Source organism: Hylobates moloch, unplaced genomic scaffold (assembly GCF_009828535.3).
Source record: "Hylobates moloch isolate HMO894 unplaced genomic scaffold, HMol_V3 SCAFFOLD_62, whole genome shotgun sequence".
Lineage (NCBI taxonomy): Eukaryota > Metazoa > Chordata > Mammalia > Primates > Hylobatidae > Hylobates > Hylobates moloch.
The window spans coordinates 32,360-47,056 of NW_026652337.1; the positions used below are offsets into that span (position 1 = coordinate 32,360).

Below are 14,697 nucleotides of genomic sequence, written 5' to 3' on the forward strand. Positions count from 1 at the left end.
TAACTACTGCCAGTTTATGTAACCCCATGTTATTATCTGGATCTTCCATCATTCCAATTTCTCAAGGCTAGTATGAGGATTCCTTGGTTAGTATTTTTTACAAAGCAACATTGTATATAGTTCCAGTTAACCACATTAAGTGCTAACTTCAGGTTCTACCACTAGGAATTAAATATTTCTTTGTTAAGGTTACTTTTCTTGTATTAAAAAAACTGCCCTGTGGCTCCTCTCATGCCTGTAATCCCAGCACTTTGGGAGGCCAAGGTGGGAGGATCACTTGAGGTCAGGAGTTTGAGACCAGCCTGACCAACATGGTGAAACCCTGTCTCTACTAAAAATACAAAAATTAACCGGGTGTGGTGGCAGGCACCTGTAATCCAAGCTACTCGGGAGGCTGAGGCAGGAGAATGACTTGAACCCAGGAGGCAGAGGTTGAAGTGAGCCATGATTGCAGCACTGCACTCCAGCCTGGGTGACAGAGCAAGACTCTGTCTCAAAAACAAAAAAACAAACAAAAAAACAAACTGCCCTGTCTAGTAGAGGAAGCAACTTTACCATTTTACCCAACAGTGAATGGGTAGGCAACATGTAGGTTTCATCTCAGCTCATTTCACAAAGGCACATGAAGGGAGTTTATAACTGTACAGTGCTGAAATGAGGTACGCCCGTGGTGTTTTCCCAGCTGTCCCCTTCTAGGCAATGCAAGAGTCAAGAACTTTGACTTAATATAATGTGTTTTCTGTTTTCTCTGGAGGGTTTATTTTTCCTTGGGGAATTCTGATCCCTTGTGTCTAGAGCTTTCCTTTGATATGCACTCTTTTATTTTCAGTTGTGCATTAAGATATTCAGTGTCACCACTTTATAATCTTATTAAAGTCATTAAAACATGGAAGTGAAACAGTGTGGGTGATGTGCGTCGTTGTTGAAGGCGTGGTTTTCCTGGGAAGTTTTCTTGGGAGGGCATATTTTTGGTCTGGAGTATTTAGCACAGTGGAAAAGGGAGTGGCTTATGGCTAGTGCCAGATGGACATCCCTTATGGAATCTGTTACTTATCCCAGGGGCCCTGTTATACAGGGTTTATTTTCAATATTAATCTTGATATGAAGGCAGCTGCAGTTCTTTAAAAAAAATCATACCTCTAACTTATTTTTATTATGGCCAAAGAAATTTATAGATTGGCTTTATAGATGGATTCTACTATTCCCCTCAGTTATTAACCAGCACTGTGGAACGTGTCATAATTTTTCCTGTGTGCCATATATGTTTTTCCACTAGTAGCGATGAGAAAAATAATTCTTTTTTGTTAGGAATAAATGGAGTCAGTGTGTATGGTAATATGTACACTTTGTATAAGAGTTGCTGTAAATAAGGTGCTAACATTTTACTTTAAAGGTAAGTAGTGTGTCCCCCCTCCCTTTTTTTAGCTTCTCAACAAGAATTTTCTCTCCAAATATGCTGCATTTTTAACTGTGGCATATCTAGACGGTTAATAAATATTTAGATAGTATATATAGTGTCTTTAGCTTAAAATGCACCCGAACTGATGTCCTTTTGTGGTTGTTTTAAGAATTTTTACATCTGTTTTTCCTCCCTTTTGGTCACTTTTGCATTTACAACTTGATATAATTTGCCTAAATACAGTTGAGTCTTTTAGAATTTGATTTTTGCTGAAGTGAGTAAAATTTAATATATGATTTAAGAAGAGCTACTTACAAATTGCTGTATAATCACATCTTTTTAAATGTTTGTAAGGAAATGTTAAGGTAATCTTAAATGTATCAGTATACAGTAACTGTTTGGGATCCCAAGAATAAAATGCCTCCCTTATTTAGGAATACTTAAATTAATGGCTATTTTATATAAAATGCTAAAATAAGTTGTAGCTGAACACCAGATTAAAATTTACATCTTGATTGAATTCCATTATTTGTCTTCAAGATGAAAGCCAGTATCCCCTACTTTGAAGGGATTTTATTTTATAGTTATGTTTAAGAAACCATTAGCCACATACTCAAACTAATTAAAATATAGGTTTAGCAAAAAACCTTGTTTTAAAATAAATATAAGGTATAAAATCTTAAGTTACAGATTTTGGAATAGTTGGTTGGGAGGAACGTGATTTCTGTCCTTCCTGCCCTAAGACCTCATCAGAAGTGGGATTTAGAGCCTCATGTGAGCTCTTTTCTAGTAAAAGATTTTAGATAAACACAACTGGTAAAATACAGAGAACTAATGAAAGCTATATGATCACCCATCTGGTAAAAAGTTGTCCCTACAGAATTCCGGCAATCATAAAATCACAGAAAAATGTATGTAATCAAGATATTCTTGCAGTGTGAGCAAAAGCTCTCTGCCACTATGCAGTAAAACATTAGCCCCGACATGTTTCTAAAGCCAGACTGGTACCAGTGGTTTCATAGATTCCCATAGTTTCTTATCAGCTATCTTAGACTTGCTCTTAAACAATGATAAATGTGAATTAAGAGACATTAATAGACCTCAGATGTAATTCTGTTTGGCTTAAATGATTATATGTTATATATGCTTATGAACTTCTTATCATTGATGATTTGTGAGTTAAGTAGGCTTTAGGTATTTGGTTTATCAAATATGATTAAGACTGGAAAATAAACACATTCAGTCCCTTATAATACTTAAGGAAGAATTTATCGGTTTATTGATCTTTTAAAAATGTTAGCCTTAAAAGAACATGTTAAACTATTTCTGTTTCTGGCTTATTCTCAGCAGGAACAAAAAAAGCAACTGGGTGTTTATATAAATGGAAAACTTCATTGCTGAGAACCTACTAGTTGATATATATTTGAAACACATTTAAGAGAATCCTTAATTGCAGTCAGTAGTCTTATAGATATATCCAAAGGCAACACAATGCCCTCTTGAAGAAAGAACACATTGTATTTGGATAGGGTAGAAGCAATGATTCTGTAATATTTATTGTAAAATACCTCGTCTCGAATTTATGTTTAATGTATGGATTGATCTATATCAGACTTTCTCAGTCTCTGTTGACGCTTTGGATAGGGCAGGTCTTTGTTGTGGGAGGTTGCCCCGTGAATTGTAGGATGTTTAGTGACACCCTGGCCTTTATTCTCTGGATGCCAGAAGTCATGACAATAAAAAAAAACTCTCTCCAGACATTATCAAAGGTCCCCTGAGGAATAAAATTGCCCCGGTAGAGAATCACTGATGTTTATACCTATCTGTTTATAACTGTTTATAACTTTGTCTGCATCTGTGTATTAGCACATTAGTTTTTGGCACCTGAACATGATTATGGTTTAAGAGTATTACATTTTATACTTTAGAAATCAAAGGATGGAAGATAGTATAGGAAGTCATTGATGTTTTGGTGGAATTCACACTAACTCATAATTAAAGGGATTTATTGAAATTAGAGAGCATGTGTTTTTACTATTGGTTAGTGAAAGAGTTCAGTTACTGAACTAAGGGAGTTTTGTAATTAGTTAAAAGGTTTTCATTTAAAAATACTGAGGAACATTTTATTTAATTTGTTGTTCCTTTTTTACATTTGAAGTTTCACATGATTGTGCAAGAAGTGATGCCCAGGAGACTTACTCGGGGTGTCCAGTATAAATATGTCATGTCATTAGAGGCCTGAAAGTTTGTTTTCAGCAGAAAGTCTCTAAGGTACTTCATTGGATTGCAGCAAGAACTACGAAGTCTGGCAGTACAAGGAAAATAACTCAGATTTTATCTTACATGACTTTTTATTTCTATTTTGTTTTAAGGCTTGACAGTACTTTGGCAACCATAATAGCAGTGGTTCACCTGAATTTCATGTGGGCTGCATCATGTGCACAGAAAAATAAATGGCTTAGTAACAAGTGTCTTTAACCACATTGAAGCTGCCAAGTGCGAGCCTCCCTGGGGTTGACCCTGAGGCCATTGCATTATCAACTGAGTACCTATTGTGTGCCTGGCCCTGGTGTTGCAATGGCCAATGAGGCATTGCCTCTGCCCCCAAGGACTGTAGCAGGGAGACAGACACTGAAATGGAATCATTTTAACACAGTTTAGAGCAATGCACAGGTTGCCTTGGAGCTTAAAGTAGGAGAATCCAGTCCAGCTAGGGGAGAGGAAGGTGGTGCCAAGGAAGGCTTTTCCAAAGAGTTGTTTTCTGAGCATCCTTGAAGATGATACCTACTGTGTGCATCAGTAGAACTACTTATTATGAACGAATTCACACTAAAGTGCCCATGGCAGATGACAGCTAAGTTGTTATTCCTCCCAGCGATATTGGGATTTATAACAGGTCACAACCCTTTCTAAACCCAAGAGAGGATACTACTAGTGATAGAAGCTTGCATATCATATCTTTCCATGGAGAAGGGGTCTTTTCAATTCTAGCAACATCAGAGAAAGTAACCACCTTTTCCATCTGGACTAATGGATTCTCTTAGCTGTCATTTCAGTGATTCTCATAAAAACCAAAACAGACCAAGCACATCTCTTTTGTAAGTTGCTGTCATTTTATAAGAGATGCCCAGTAGTTTGCCAAATATAAGACATGCAGAATAGACATTATTCTTACCTTTTGAAAATTATGCCTCAAATTTTATCTTCAGCTGTCATGGTCTGATCTTCCTTCTCCTTTGTGTTTAGTCTCTTCTCTACCTGCAAACATTCACAAGTCTCCTTTTAGTCATAAGCATGTTCAAGCTAAGCCTCCCCTAAGCACAGTGTATACTTGCGGGCTCCTATATCAGCCTTCTCTCTGTCCTTCCTGCCTAGAATGCATACATCTTCATTTCTTCGTATGCAAGGCTCACTTTGATGTCATTAGGTACGCCTTTGCCCAAGTAGTTTTATCTACCAAAGTGCTTTTGTCTTATAGGTGAGATCCTACACATCCTTCAAGACCCCATTCCAATGGCTCCTCTTATTTGAAAACTTCTGCTGACTTTCAAGGGAGAGTACTTCAAATATCTCCTCCATGTAGTACCTGTCATGAGTCATATCTGTCTTTCCTATTAAAGCTGTTCTTGGGTAGAAACTGGGTCTTATTCACATTTTTAGCCCAATATTTACCATTGTATCTTTTATATTATAGGCACTTAATAAATGTTATACAGAATGTTTCAATGACCCATTCATTTTCCCCAGATCATTGAACTTCTGTTTTCCCAGGCTTCTCATTTCCAACTCTGACATTTATCAAGTGCCTCTCTGTATGACATCCTTTCCTGGGAGTTTGTGTTGTCTCCCTTCTTCTTGCAAAGCCCAGTCCCATATAGTTCTATGCTTTCCTCCCTAGAAATGAGGAAACAGAAGTTCAGAGAGGTAACACGAAGCAACTTACCTGATGATACCCAGCTTGTAAGTGGTAGAGCTGGGCTTTGAATTTGGGTGTTTCTGGCTCTCTCATTCACTTATGCATTCAACAGAAACATACTGAGCATCTCCTGTGGGCCAGATACTCTTCCAAGGAAACAGCATTGAACAAGACAAATGGACTGTCTATTCTAGAATGGAGAGAAATAGTAAATGGACAAATAAATCCAGTACATTAGTCAGTGATAAGTGACTTTGTATCTCTGATGAGATATAAAGGAAGAGAATGGGCAAGAGACAGGGAGAGCATGTGCAGGTCCTTTTAGCTAAGCTGACCTGAGAGGACTCCCTGAGGAGTGAATATTGAGCAGAAACCTACATAAAGTAGGGATAGAAGGGAGAGCGGCCCAGACAAGAACAGCAGGTGCAATGAGTGGCCCAGAGAAAGAACTGAGGACCAGGCAGTGCAGTGTTTCTGGAGCTTGGTGGGTGGCAGCTGCTCTCTTAGGAGGGAGTTTGGAGAAGGAGCCAGCACCCAGATGATATAGGGGCTTGTAGCCCATGGCGAAGAGTTTGAATTTTACTCTAGGTGTCTTTGGGAAGCCATTGGAGTTCTCTAAATAGTAAAATTCTCTTGCACTGTCATATAAGCTATAGTAGTTTGTAAAACAGATATGCTTGGTCTCTGTTGGTTTCTTCAAAACTCACTGAAATGTCACCTGGCCATTAGTATAGATACAAAAGGTGGCTTTAAGCCTGGCATGGTGGCACATGCCTGTAATCCAAGTGACTCGGGAGGCTTAAGTGGGAGGATCATTTGAGCCTAGGAGTTTGAGGCTACAGTGAGCTATGATATAGCACCATTGCACTCCATCCTGGGCAACAGAGCAAGACTCTGTCTCTTAAAAAATTTAAAAATTTCTGAAAAAGAAAAGGTGACGTTATACACACTTACCCATTTAATCCTCAAAACCCCTGTGGTGTGGCAAATACTGTTCTTATCCCTGTTTTATTGATGGGAAAATTGAAACACATGGAGAGTAAACAGCTTGTACACAATGACAGCTAGCAAGTAGTTCAGCTGGAAGCTGAGCTTGTTCTTAAGACACGTAAGACAGCTTGCCTGCCATCCCACAACTAGTTTGGTGCTAGGATTGGAATTCAAAGTTAGTCTGACTCCTGTAAAGTGCTTTCTGAATTTTGTTCTTCCTACTGTTGCCTCTGCCCAGTCTAGACACTTTCAACCTCCTACCAGCCTTGAAGTGTTCTTCACTGGTCTCCTTGGCACCAGCCTTTCTTAATACTACTCTTGTGCATCTCACACTATTGATAAGTTCAGGTGTGGGCTTTACATCTCTCTGTCTCTGCCTCCTTCCTCTAACAAAATCCTTTGTGGACACTCTTATTTAATATATTTCAAAATATTTAGGTTAGCCTTCAAGGCCCACCAGAGCCTGGCTTCCTACCATCTCTTCCAGCTTTCTACCCTTTCTCCTGTAGCCAAATTGCTCTCTGCTTTGTTCTTTGAACATAACCTGTGTACAAGTAGGTCTGAAGCTTCACTCACTCCCTCCTTTTTGCCTGGGACTCCCCCTCTGTCTGCCTTCTTTCTTGGTTAAAGACTTATTCCTAACTATTGGGTACTATTCTCAGTACCTAGATGACGGAATCATTCATATCCCAAACCTCAGCATCATGCAATATGCCCATGTAACAAACATGTACCTCTCTACTCCCTGAATCTAAAATAAAAGGTGAGATTATATATTGAAAAAAGACTTGTTCCTCTGAAAGGCCATTCCTTTTTGACTCCTCCTCCTAGATTTGCAAGCCACTTGTCACTGAGTTGGCCCTTAGCTTGATATATTTTTTTGTCTCATCACCCCAACTGAGTTTTCATCCCTTAAAATCAACAATCGTATCTTCTACTTCTCTGCATCTACAGAGAAGTAGATAATACATTCCACTAAATATATCCTATTAAGTAGCATTTAATAGGGACTCAGTTAAGTGTTGGTAAGGCTTTCAGGGAGAAGGCAGGGAGACAAACTGGAATTAACACAAAAGATGTAGTCACTTCGCAACATATGTGTTACCACTGGCTTTTTTTGTGGGTATGTATTTGAAGAGAACCAGAGATCAGAGGCCTTCTCTTCCTGTTCTCCGAATATTGGTGATGATTGGTTGCTTGGCCAATCTCAAAGATGGCCCCATTTTTGCTAAAAAAAAAAAAAAAAAAGCAACAAAAAACTCCCCAAAACAAAACAAAAAAGCTCCCTTAATTCTGGAACCTTAGTATCCACTCCTACTTGTATTTGTTTTCCTGATATTAAACAAGTGCAGTTGGGTTTGAGAGGGTGTTTTTTCTTTCTTGCCACTTTTAACTAGTCCAGATGGTTATGCGATTCACAGACTCAAATGTGTCCAGATCATGAAAATCCCAAGGCCTCCGTGTTTGAGCAGAGTCCATATGTTTAGGCATTGTTGTTACTTGTGTGGGTCCACAGAACTTGTTGAAGAATCCAACAGTGGAACTTGTGTTCCTTCTTGATCCAAGTTAGGATGTTCCCATCCTTCCTCCTGGTGATATGGGTAGAAGGGGCTGGATGGTCACCTCACAAATGGTTGCATGTCCCTGTCATCCAAGAAAGTGAGAGGAGATTGTAAATATGCGTGCCAAGCCTTCATTGCTATAAACAAAACAGCTTGTGCTCTATCAGCATTTCTGTGAGATGTGTAGAAACGTTTATTTTAAAAAAAGGAATTTCCACATTAGTCTAAAATGAACTAGGCTAGTCGTTCTCAAATATTAGAGTGCTTTGGAGTTCCTTCAAAGTTGGTTAAAAATACATGTATTAGGGTCCCACCGCCTAGAGATTCTGCTACAGTAAATCCAGAGTGGGGAGCGGGTAATGCGCATTTTTAACGGCCATCTGGTTGTTCTGCAGTCCTTAGCACAACACTTGGAGAAACCCTGACCTATAATATAAAGCAATTTTTTTAGAAGAGGAAATTTTAAATTAGAAAAAAAATTAGCTGTCAAATCTAACACTTGAATCCTTGCCCCCAGTGACTTTATGCTGTTGGTTCTCTCTTCTCTCAGCATTTTGCCTGCAGGCCAGAATCTGTGTTGTTCATTGCAGTTTGTGCTCAGCCACCGAAAGCACCTATCCCTAGCACCCAACCCCCATCCACCTAGGGCTCTATAAAAAGGTTAGTGCATTTTCTAGAATAAAGCCTTTTTCTAGGTAGATAGTTCTGGGATTCAAAATAGGACTTTTATTATAACACAGAAGCCTTAATGTTACCATATTTTTCCCATAGATGTAGTTTGGGGAGTGACTAGTGGTGTTGGTTGCTGGACATCTTATTTTCACTTGGATTTCAAGTACTGTGTCTGGATGGGCTTGGACAGCAGTTCTGAGTATCATTATTTTGCACCCAGAAATTCATTTGTGCTTATTGAACACCTACTATTTACCAAACACTCTTCTTCTTACTGGGACATCAGTGTAAAAGACAGACAAAACATTCTTATCTTTATTGAATTTATATTCTAGTGGGAAGAGAAAGGCAGTAATGATATTATTTGATGTTGAAAACTATTCATGGAAAAAGTAGACTTGGGGAAGAGGGATAGAGAGTGTTGGAGGTGGAGGAGGGTAGTCAGAGAGAAGGTGACATCTGAGAAAAGACTCCAAAGGCAGGCAGGGAATGAACCCTGGGAACATTTACAGGGACAATAGTCCAGACAGAAGAAACAGCCAGTGCAAAGGCCCTGGATTGGAACATGTCTGGGGTGGTGAAGGAACAATAGGAAGCCAGTAGGGTAGAGGAGTGTGAGCAAGGGGAAGGACGATGGCCAAAAGGTAAGAAGAAATGGGGCAATTGTAAGGATTGGGCATCTCCCTTGAATGAATCGGAAGCCATTGGAGAGTTTTGAGCAGAAGAGTGACATGGTCTGAGTTAAATTTACTCCCTCCCTCCCTCCCTTCCTTCCCTCCTTCCTTAGTTCTTTTCTTCCTTCCTTCTGTCTCTTACCTTCTCTTTCTTTTACTCTGTCCCTTTCTCCCTCCCTCCTTTCTTCCTTTCCTTCATTTTCTTCCTTTCCTCTTTCTTCTTTTTTTTGAGACAGGGTCTCACTTTGTCACCCTGGCTAGAGTGCAGTGGCATAGTCATAGCTTATTGCAGCCTCAAACTCCTGGGCTCAAGCAATGCTCCCATCTCAGGCTCATGTGTAGCTGAAACTACAGGTGTGTGCCAGCATGCCTGTAATTTTTTTTTTAGTAAAGATGGGGTCTCACTATGTTGCCCAGGCTAAACTTAGATTTTCGAAAGCCCTCTTTGTTTCTGTGTTGAGGCTAGTCTGTTGGGAAGTATGGTAGAACCAGAGGGACTTGCTGGGGAGGTAGTTGCAGAGGTCCAGGAGGAAATGGATGGCTTGGGCCTGGGTGGATCCCGAGAGGCAGGCACACATGGTCCATTTTGGGTACAGTTGGAAAGATAAGCCAACAGAATCTCCTGATGACTGGATGAAGGAAGGGAGACAGAGAGAGAGGATTCAAGAATAGTATTTGGCCTGAGTCACCAAAAGTGAGTCATTTCCCCATCAAAGACTGTGGGTGGAGCAGGCTTTGAGGAGAAGATGAGGAATTCAGTTTTGGACATAGGTCTAAGATGTTTACTGACATCCAATTGGAAGGGCTGTAGACAGTTAGATGTATGAGTATGGTGCTCAGGGGATCCTCATCTAGGAGTTTTAGCATGTGGACGTGTGTGTGTGTAATTATATGTATGTGTGTGTAAATCTATATAATTGTATGTACATAATTAGCAGAATTGTGTGCATATATGCTTGTGTGTACACATAACTATATATAATTACAAATAGATTCCTATATTATACCTCATAGCTTGTTGTTTGCAATGTTTTGTTTCTAAAGTATTGTTGAACCTCCAGCCTTTGGTGTAGATGGTCTTTAGTCACAAAGTCATGCTTTGCTTCCTAATGCGATGCTCCAGACCCATCCACGATAATCATCAGTATTCATCATCATCCGCCGTATTGGCTTGTTTTCACTCCTTTGGACTTTGTGTCTTGAAACAGATTACTAATGCTGAAAATGGTTGAACCTTGATAGTCTCTCCTAAGTTCTCTTCCAGGGGGTAGTTAACCGAGCCTTCACGGGTGTGTGGACTTTGCAGTCCTGCCTCCGCCAGCATGTGACCGTGCTTGGCACACTTGATCCATCATGGCACAGTTCACTTGTGTAGGTGACTTGACAGATGTCCATAGTGAGGCATCAAGTTGGATGGTGTCTGCTAACAAATCTAATGGGGGAAAAAGAAAAGAGAATTCAGAGGATTATCTTTTTTTATTAGGATTAAGTTTGTGCTGTTTAGCTGTTTGAAACCCTGTAGTTAATACTGCTTTATTAGAAGCCTACACAATTCTTCACATGGGTGTCAAAATAATTTCAGTGAAAATGATGTTGTGTGGACGCATCAAGCTGAAGTATTCGTCTTGTGATTACAGATGGGTTTTTGTCTGGGCTGTTCCACTTTCTTCCGGCCCCTTTGCTGGACTAGCTAGACTTAGCAATCCACATTAATTTACTTTGGCACTTCACACGGTCAAACAGGCCACGAACACGATGGTCCTTAATAAATTTCTAAAAAATCCTGCGGTGCTCCTTTTTAATTGACGTCCTTCATAAATTGTATTTGCCCAAGCTATAATTACTCATCAAGCAGCAAAAGCAAATCTACTTCCAAGTACAATGAAGATGTTCTTTTTGAAATTATTAAGATACAGAAGTTCAATGCAGAGTAATTTAGTTCTGCTTTATAATGATATCTTTGGGGACTCTATCTTTGGGGATCACATCTATTAGAGCCTATCTGCATGGAAAAGGACGTATCACCACCAGTGTGCCTCATAAATGCCAAATGCCCCTGATTCTCAGCGACCCTTTATGTGTCTTTAAAACAGTTGGAATTGGCTGATTTCTTTAATAAATGTTTGTATATGACCTTTAGAACAATTAACTACTTCACCTGATATTCATTTAGTTTATTTGGAATATTTTGTTTTGACTCTTGAAATTGCATAGAAGGCCCCATATATGGTTGAGTAGGGGATCTTTGAGGGAACGTCAGTGGTGGGTTATAATCTAGAAAGTTGAGAAATAGACCAAGTTAAGGTGACTTAGAATGAATAATTAAAAATTCTTATTTAGTTGATTCATATTAATAAAACAAACACATTTTACCAGGGTGTAAAATTAGGATATTAGCTTTCCTAAGATAGATTCAGGGAAAATAAAATAATATTGTCAATAAAGGGTTTAGAACAAGCCTTCCCAAACTGTGTTTTCACAGGGTATTGCAGGGGAAACAAAAGGAAGTGATCCACAGCTTGTTGTTTGTTTGTTTCCTGTCTCTCCCTTAAAGAAAAATGTAAGCTTCATCCGAGTAGAAAACTTGTCATCTTTTCCATCATATTGCCTCCAGTGCCTAGCACAGCCCCTTGTACATAATAGGCACATAAATATTTGTTGGATGAAGGAACTGTGGGACTTCTCAGAGACTTTAACTTTATAGCAAGCATTGTGACTCATCAAAGGGAAGTCAGCCTTTCCCAAACTTACTGGACCATGGAACCATTTCTTGAGGAGCATTTTACTAGACTTGAGTACCTCTGGGAAATTCTAACTTTGAGTAAAATAGATAAAAAAGTAAAACTGAATTGATCACTGAGTGAAATATTCAAGCTTTTGCGTATACCGGAATGTAAATCATAGAGATCATGAGGTAGGGAGGAGGCTAGACTTCCGTGGTTGAATCTATAACCTTGGGCAAGTTACTCGAGCCCTAGAAGCCTCAGTCTACTGATCCATAAAATAGGGATGATAATTATCTTACTGGGTGTTGGGAAAATAGATTATGATTAGTTCCAGTTTGGAAAATTAAATGAAATAAAGTAATGTAGAGGGTGTCACTGGGCTAAATACTTATTACTATTATCTTTGAAAAAGTAAGTGAAAATGACTCCAGTTAGGATGGGCGATTAGGAGGCATTGAAGTTTATGTGTGATCAACCTTTCTCCCTCTCTCCCTTCAACAAATACTAGAGTGCTTATAATATTCCAGGCATTGTTAGTTCTGGGAGAGATGTCAGTGAACACAGTTAAGGCCCCTTCCCCATGGACCTACGGGGTTTTGTACTATCATGTGTTTACTGATGTCACTGCCTCTTAGAACATAAAGTAAATTTAATTGTACACAATTCACTTAAAGTTAATTGTTCTGAGGTCATTATATTAGAGACCTGCCCCAAAGGAGCACTTTTTCTCTCAGAATCAGATCTGTTCTTACACCAAATGACTAAAGCAGGATTCATAGGTGACATTTTAAAATAAATAAGATCAAGCTAGCATTACTAGGTAAGGTAATCAAATGAAAATGCCACCCTTTCGTTCTGATTAGTTTAACCACCACGGTAGGGTGGCCAGATTTACCAAATAAAAATACACAGCACCCAATTAAATTTGAATCTCAGATAAAGAATAGTTCTTTTAATATAAGTATACCCCCAAATAATGCGTGGGATATACTTATGCTAAAGCAAATTTGCTGTTTATTTGATAAGTTTAACTGGGTGTCCTGTATATTATCTAACTACCTTGCCACACTGAACTAGGGTCCCAGGTACCTGTGCAGGAGAAAGACAATTGCCTGCAACAAGTCAATATTTAAAGCCCCCTTTGTAGAGGGGCTGTTTTACCCAATACAGAATAGAAACCTTTACTTCTATTTGAAATGATTTATAACTGTTTCCGCCTGATCGGCAAGTGTTTCCAAATTAAAAGCCATTAATTAAGGCCTTCTATAGATACAAAAGATATGCAAGAAGTGCTTTGTAATGCTAGCTCAGTACTTCAGGTGAGAGCGTTTCAAATTACCTGGACCACTGGAGCCACCTGCTTGACTAAACGCCGCGTGGCCTGCTCCGCTCATCAGTGTGCGCTGCGGTGCCAGCGTTGTTACTGATTTTTCTCATTTCTCCAGGGCAAATACTAATTAATGGATACAATTCACAGCTGATTAGCTGTAGTTTCTTCAGTAATTACATTCGCATACTAACTGTTCAGAAGAGGATTTCTAACCCAGTTCTTATTTCACTCTAAGCTTAATTTGTTTTTTGAATTGTTTAGCCCCTTAGTTTAATAGCCATTTTATTTTTCTTTGTTGTTTTAGGTGCTATTAGATAATAAGTTAGTTTAATCTTAAAAAAAATACTCTGTGATAATGAGCTGTTTGCTTTAAATGGATTTCTAATTCCCCAACAAAACCTACATTTAAATAACGTTGAAGTTGTGATATAGGCTGTTAGGCGGTTTGGGGGGCCAGGACTGGTGCACGGAATACTCATCTCGAGCCCAGGTTCTTATAAATATCCAAAAGGAACATTTGCATGGAGACCTGAGATTTTAACTCTAGCATCATTCATTCATCAAAAATTTCATGATAGAAAATAAAATACTTAAAATACTTTTTCTTGCATGTATTTAACATTGTAGAAAAACAAGGGAAAATATGTGTGTGAGTGTGTGTGTGCCCATGTGCAGCCATGCACATGTTTCTGATATCACATGCCTTCAGAGAAACCAGATAAAGGTCTTTTCTTAAGCGCCAGTTCATCTTTCAGAAATCCTTATAAAGATATTTACCTAAATGAAGCTGAGTGCTCAGTGAGAGCTTGTCGGATGGCTCATTGTATGTGCATTTAGATATGTTGGCTGTTGTGGGATACTCTGGAACCATTAGCGTCTTTCGTATAAATGCTGCTTAGTTCTTGGATCCCTGACATGATAAAGTGTAGCATGTCAATCCTGCTTCTGGGTGCAAGTCCTTCAGAGTCAGGGATTGAGAGCCCCCCAGAAATAAGTGTTAGTTTATTGAGGAAGAGGATTATATGAGTCTTCCATATCTGTGTATCTCTCTCCATATTCTATTTATTCTCGATATCTATCTGTGTATCTATGTACCTACCCGTTTATCTCCATCCATCCATCTCTCGCTCTCCTTGGGAAAATTGTATTTTTAAATAATTACTAGCTTTATTTATATTAGAGAATAGATATATACATTTCACCCTTTGGAGACCAAACCTATGTTTTATTTGATGCATTCAAGGAAGGAAATAATACACTTTATAAAAAGGACATTCTTTTACCAGTTAAAAATCATGAAAATAATATAGCTCTAGATTATTATACTCACAGAGCCTTTCCATATTGCCAGACTGATAACAATGTTTAAAGCAACAAAATGTGCCGATTTAGACCATTTGAACCTGAAAATACATTTCTGCCAAAATC

At 38.9% G+C, this 14,697-nt stretch overlaps 1 protein-coding gene across 1 annotated transcript in view; it reads left to right on the forward strand.

Annotated features, from left to right (window-relative positions):
- The first annotated feature begins 9,172 nt into the window (after window positions 1-9,172).
- The window catches only part of LOC116463778 (TOX high mobility group box family member 3), a 38,465-nt gene continuing 32,940 nt past the window's right edge, over window positions 9,173-14,697 (forward strand). Inside the window, exon 1 of the mRNA XM_058434842.1 lies at window positions 9,173-9,183. Within this exon, the coding sequence (XP_058290825.1) occupies window positions 9,173-9,183 (11 nt within the window). The remainder of the gene's footprint in view (window positions 9,184-14,697) is intronic.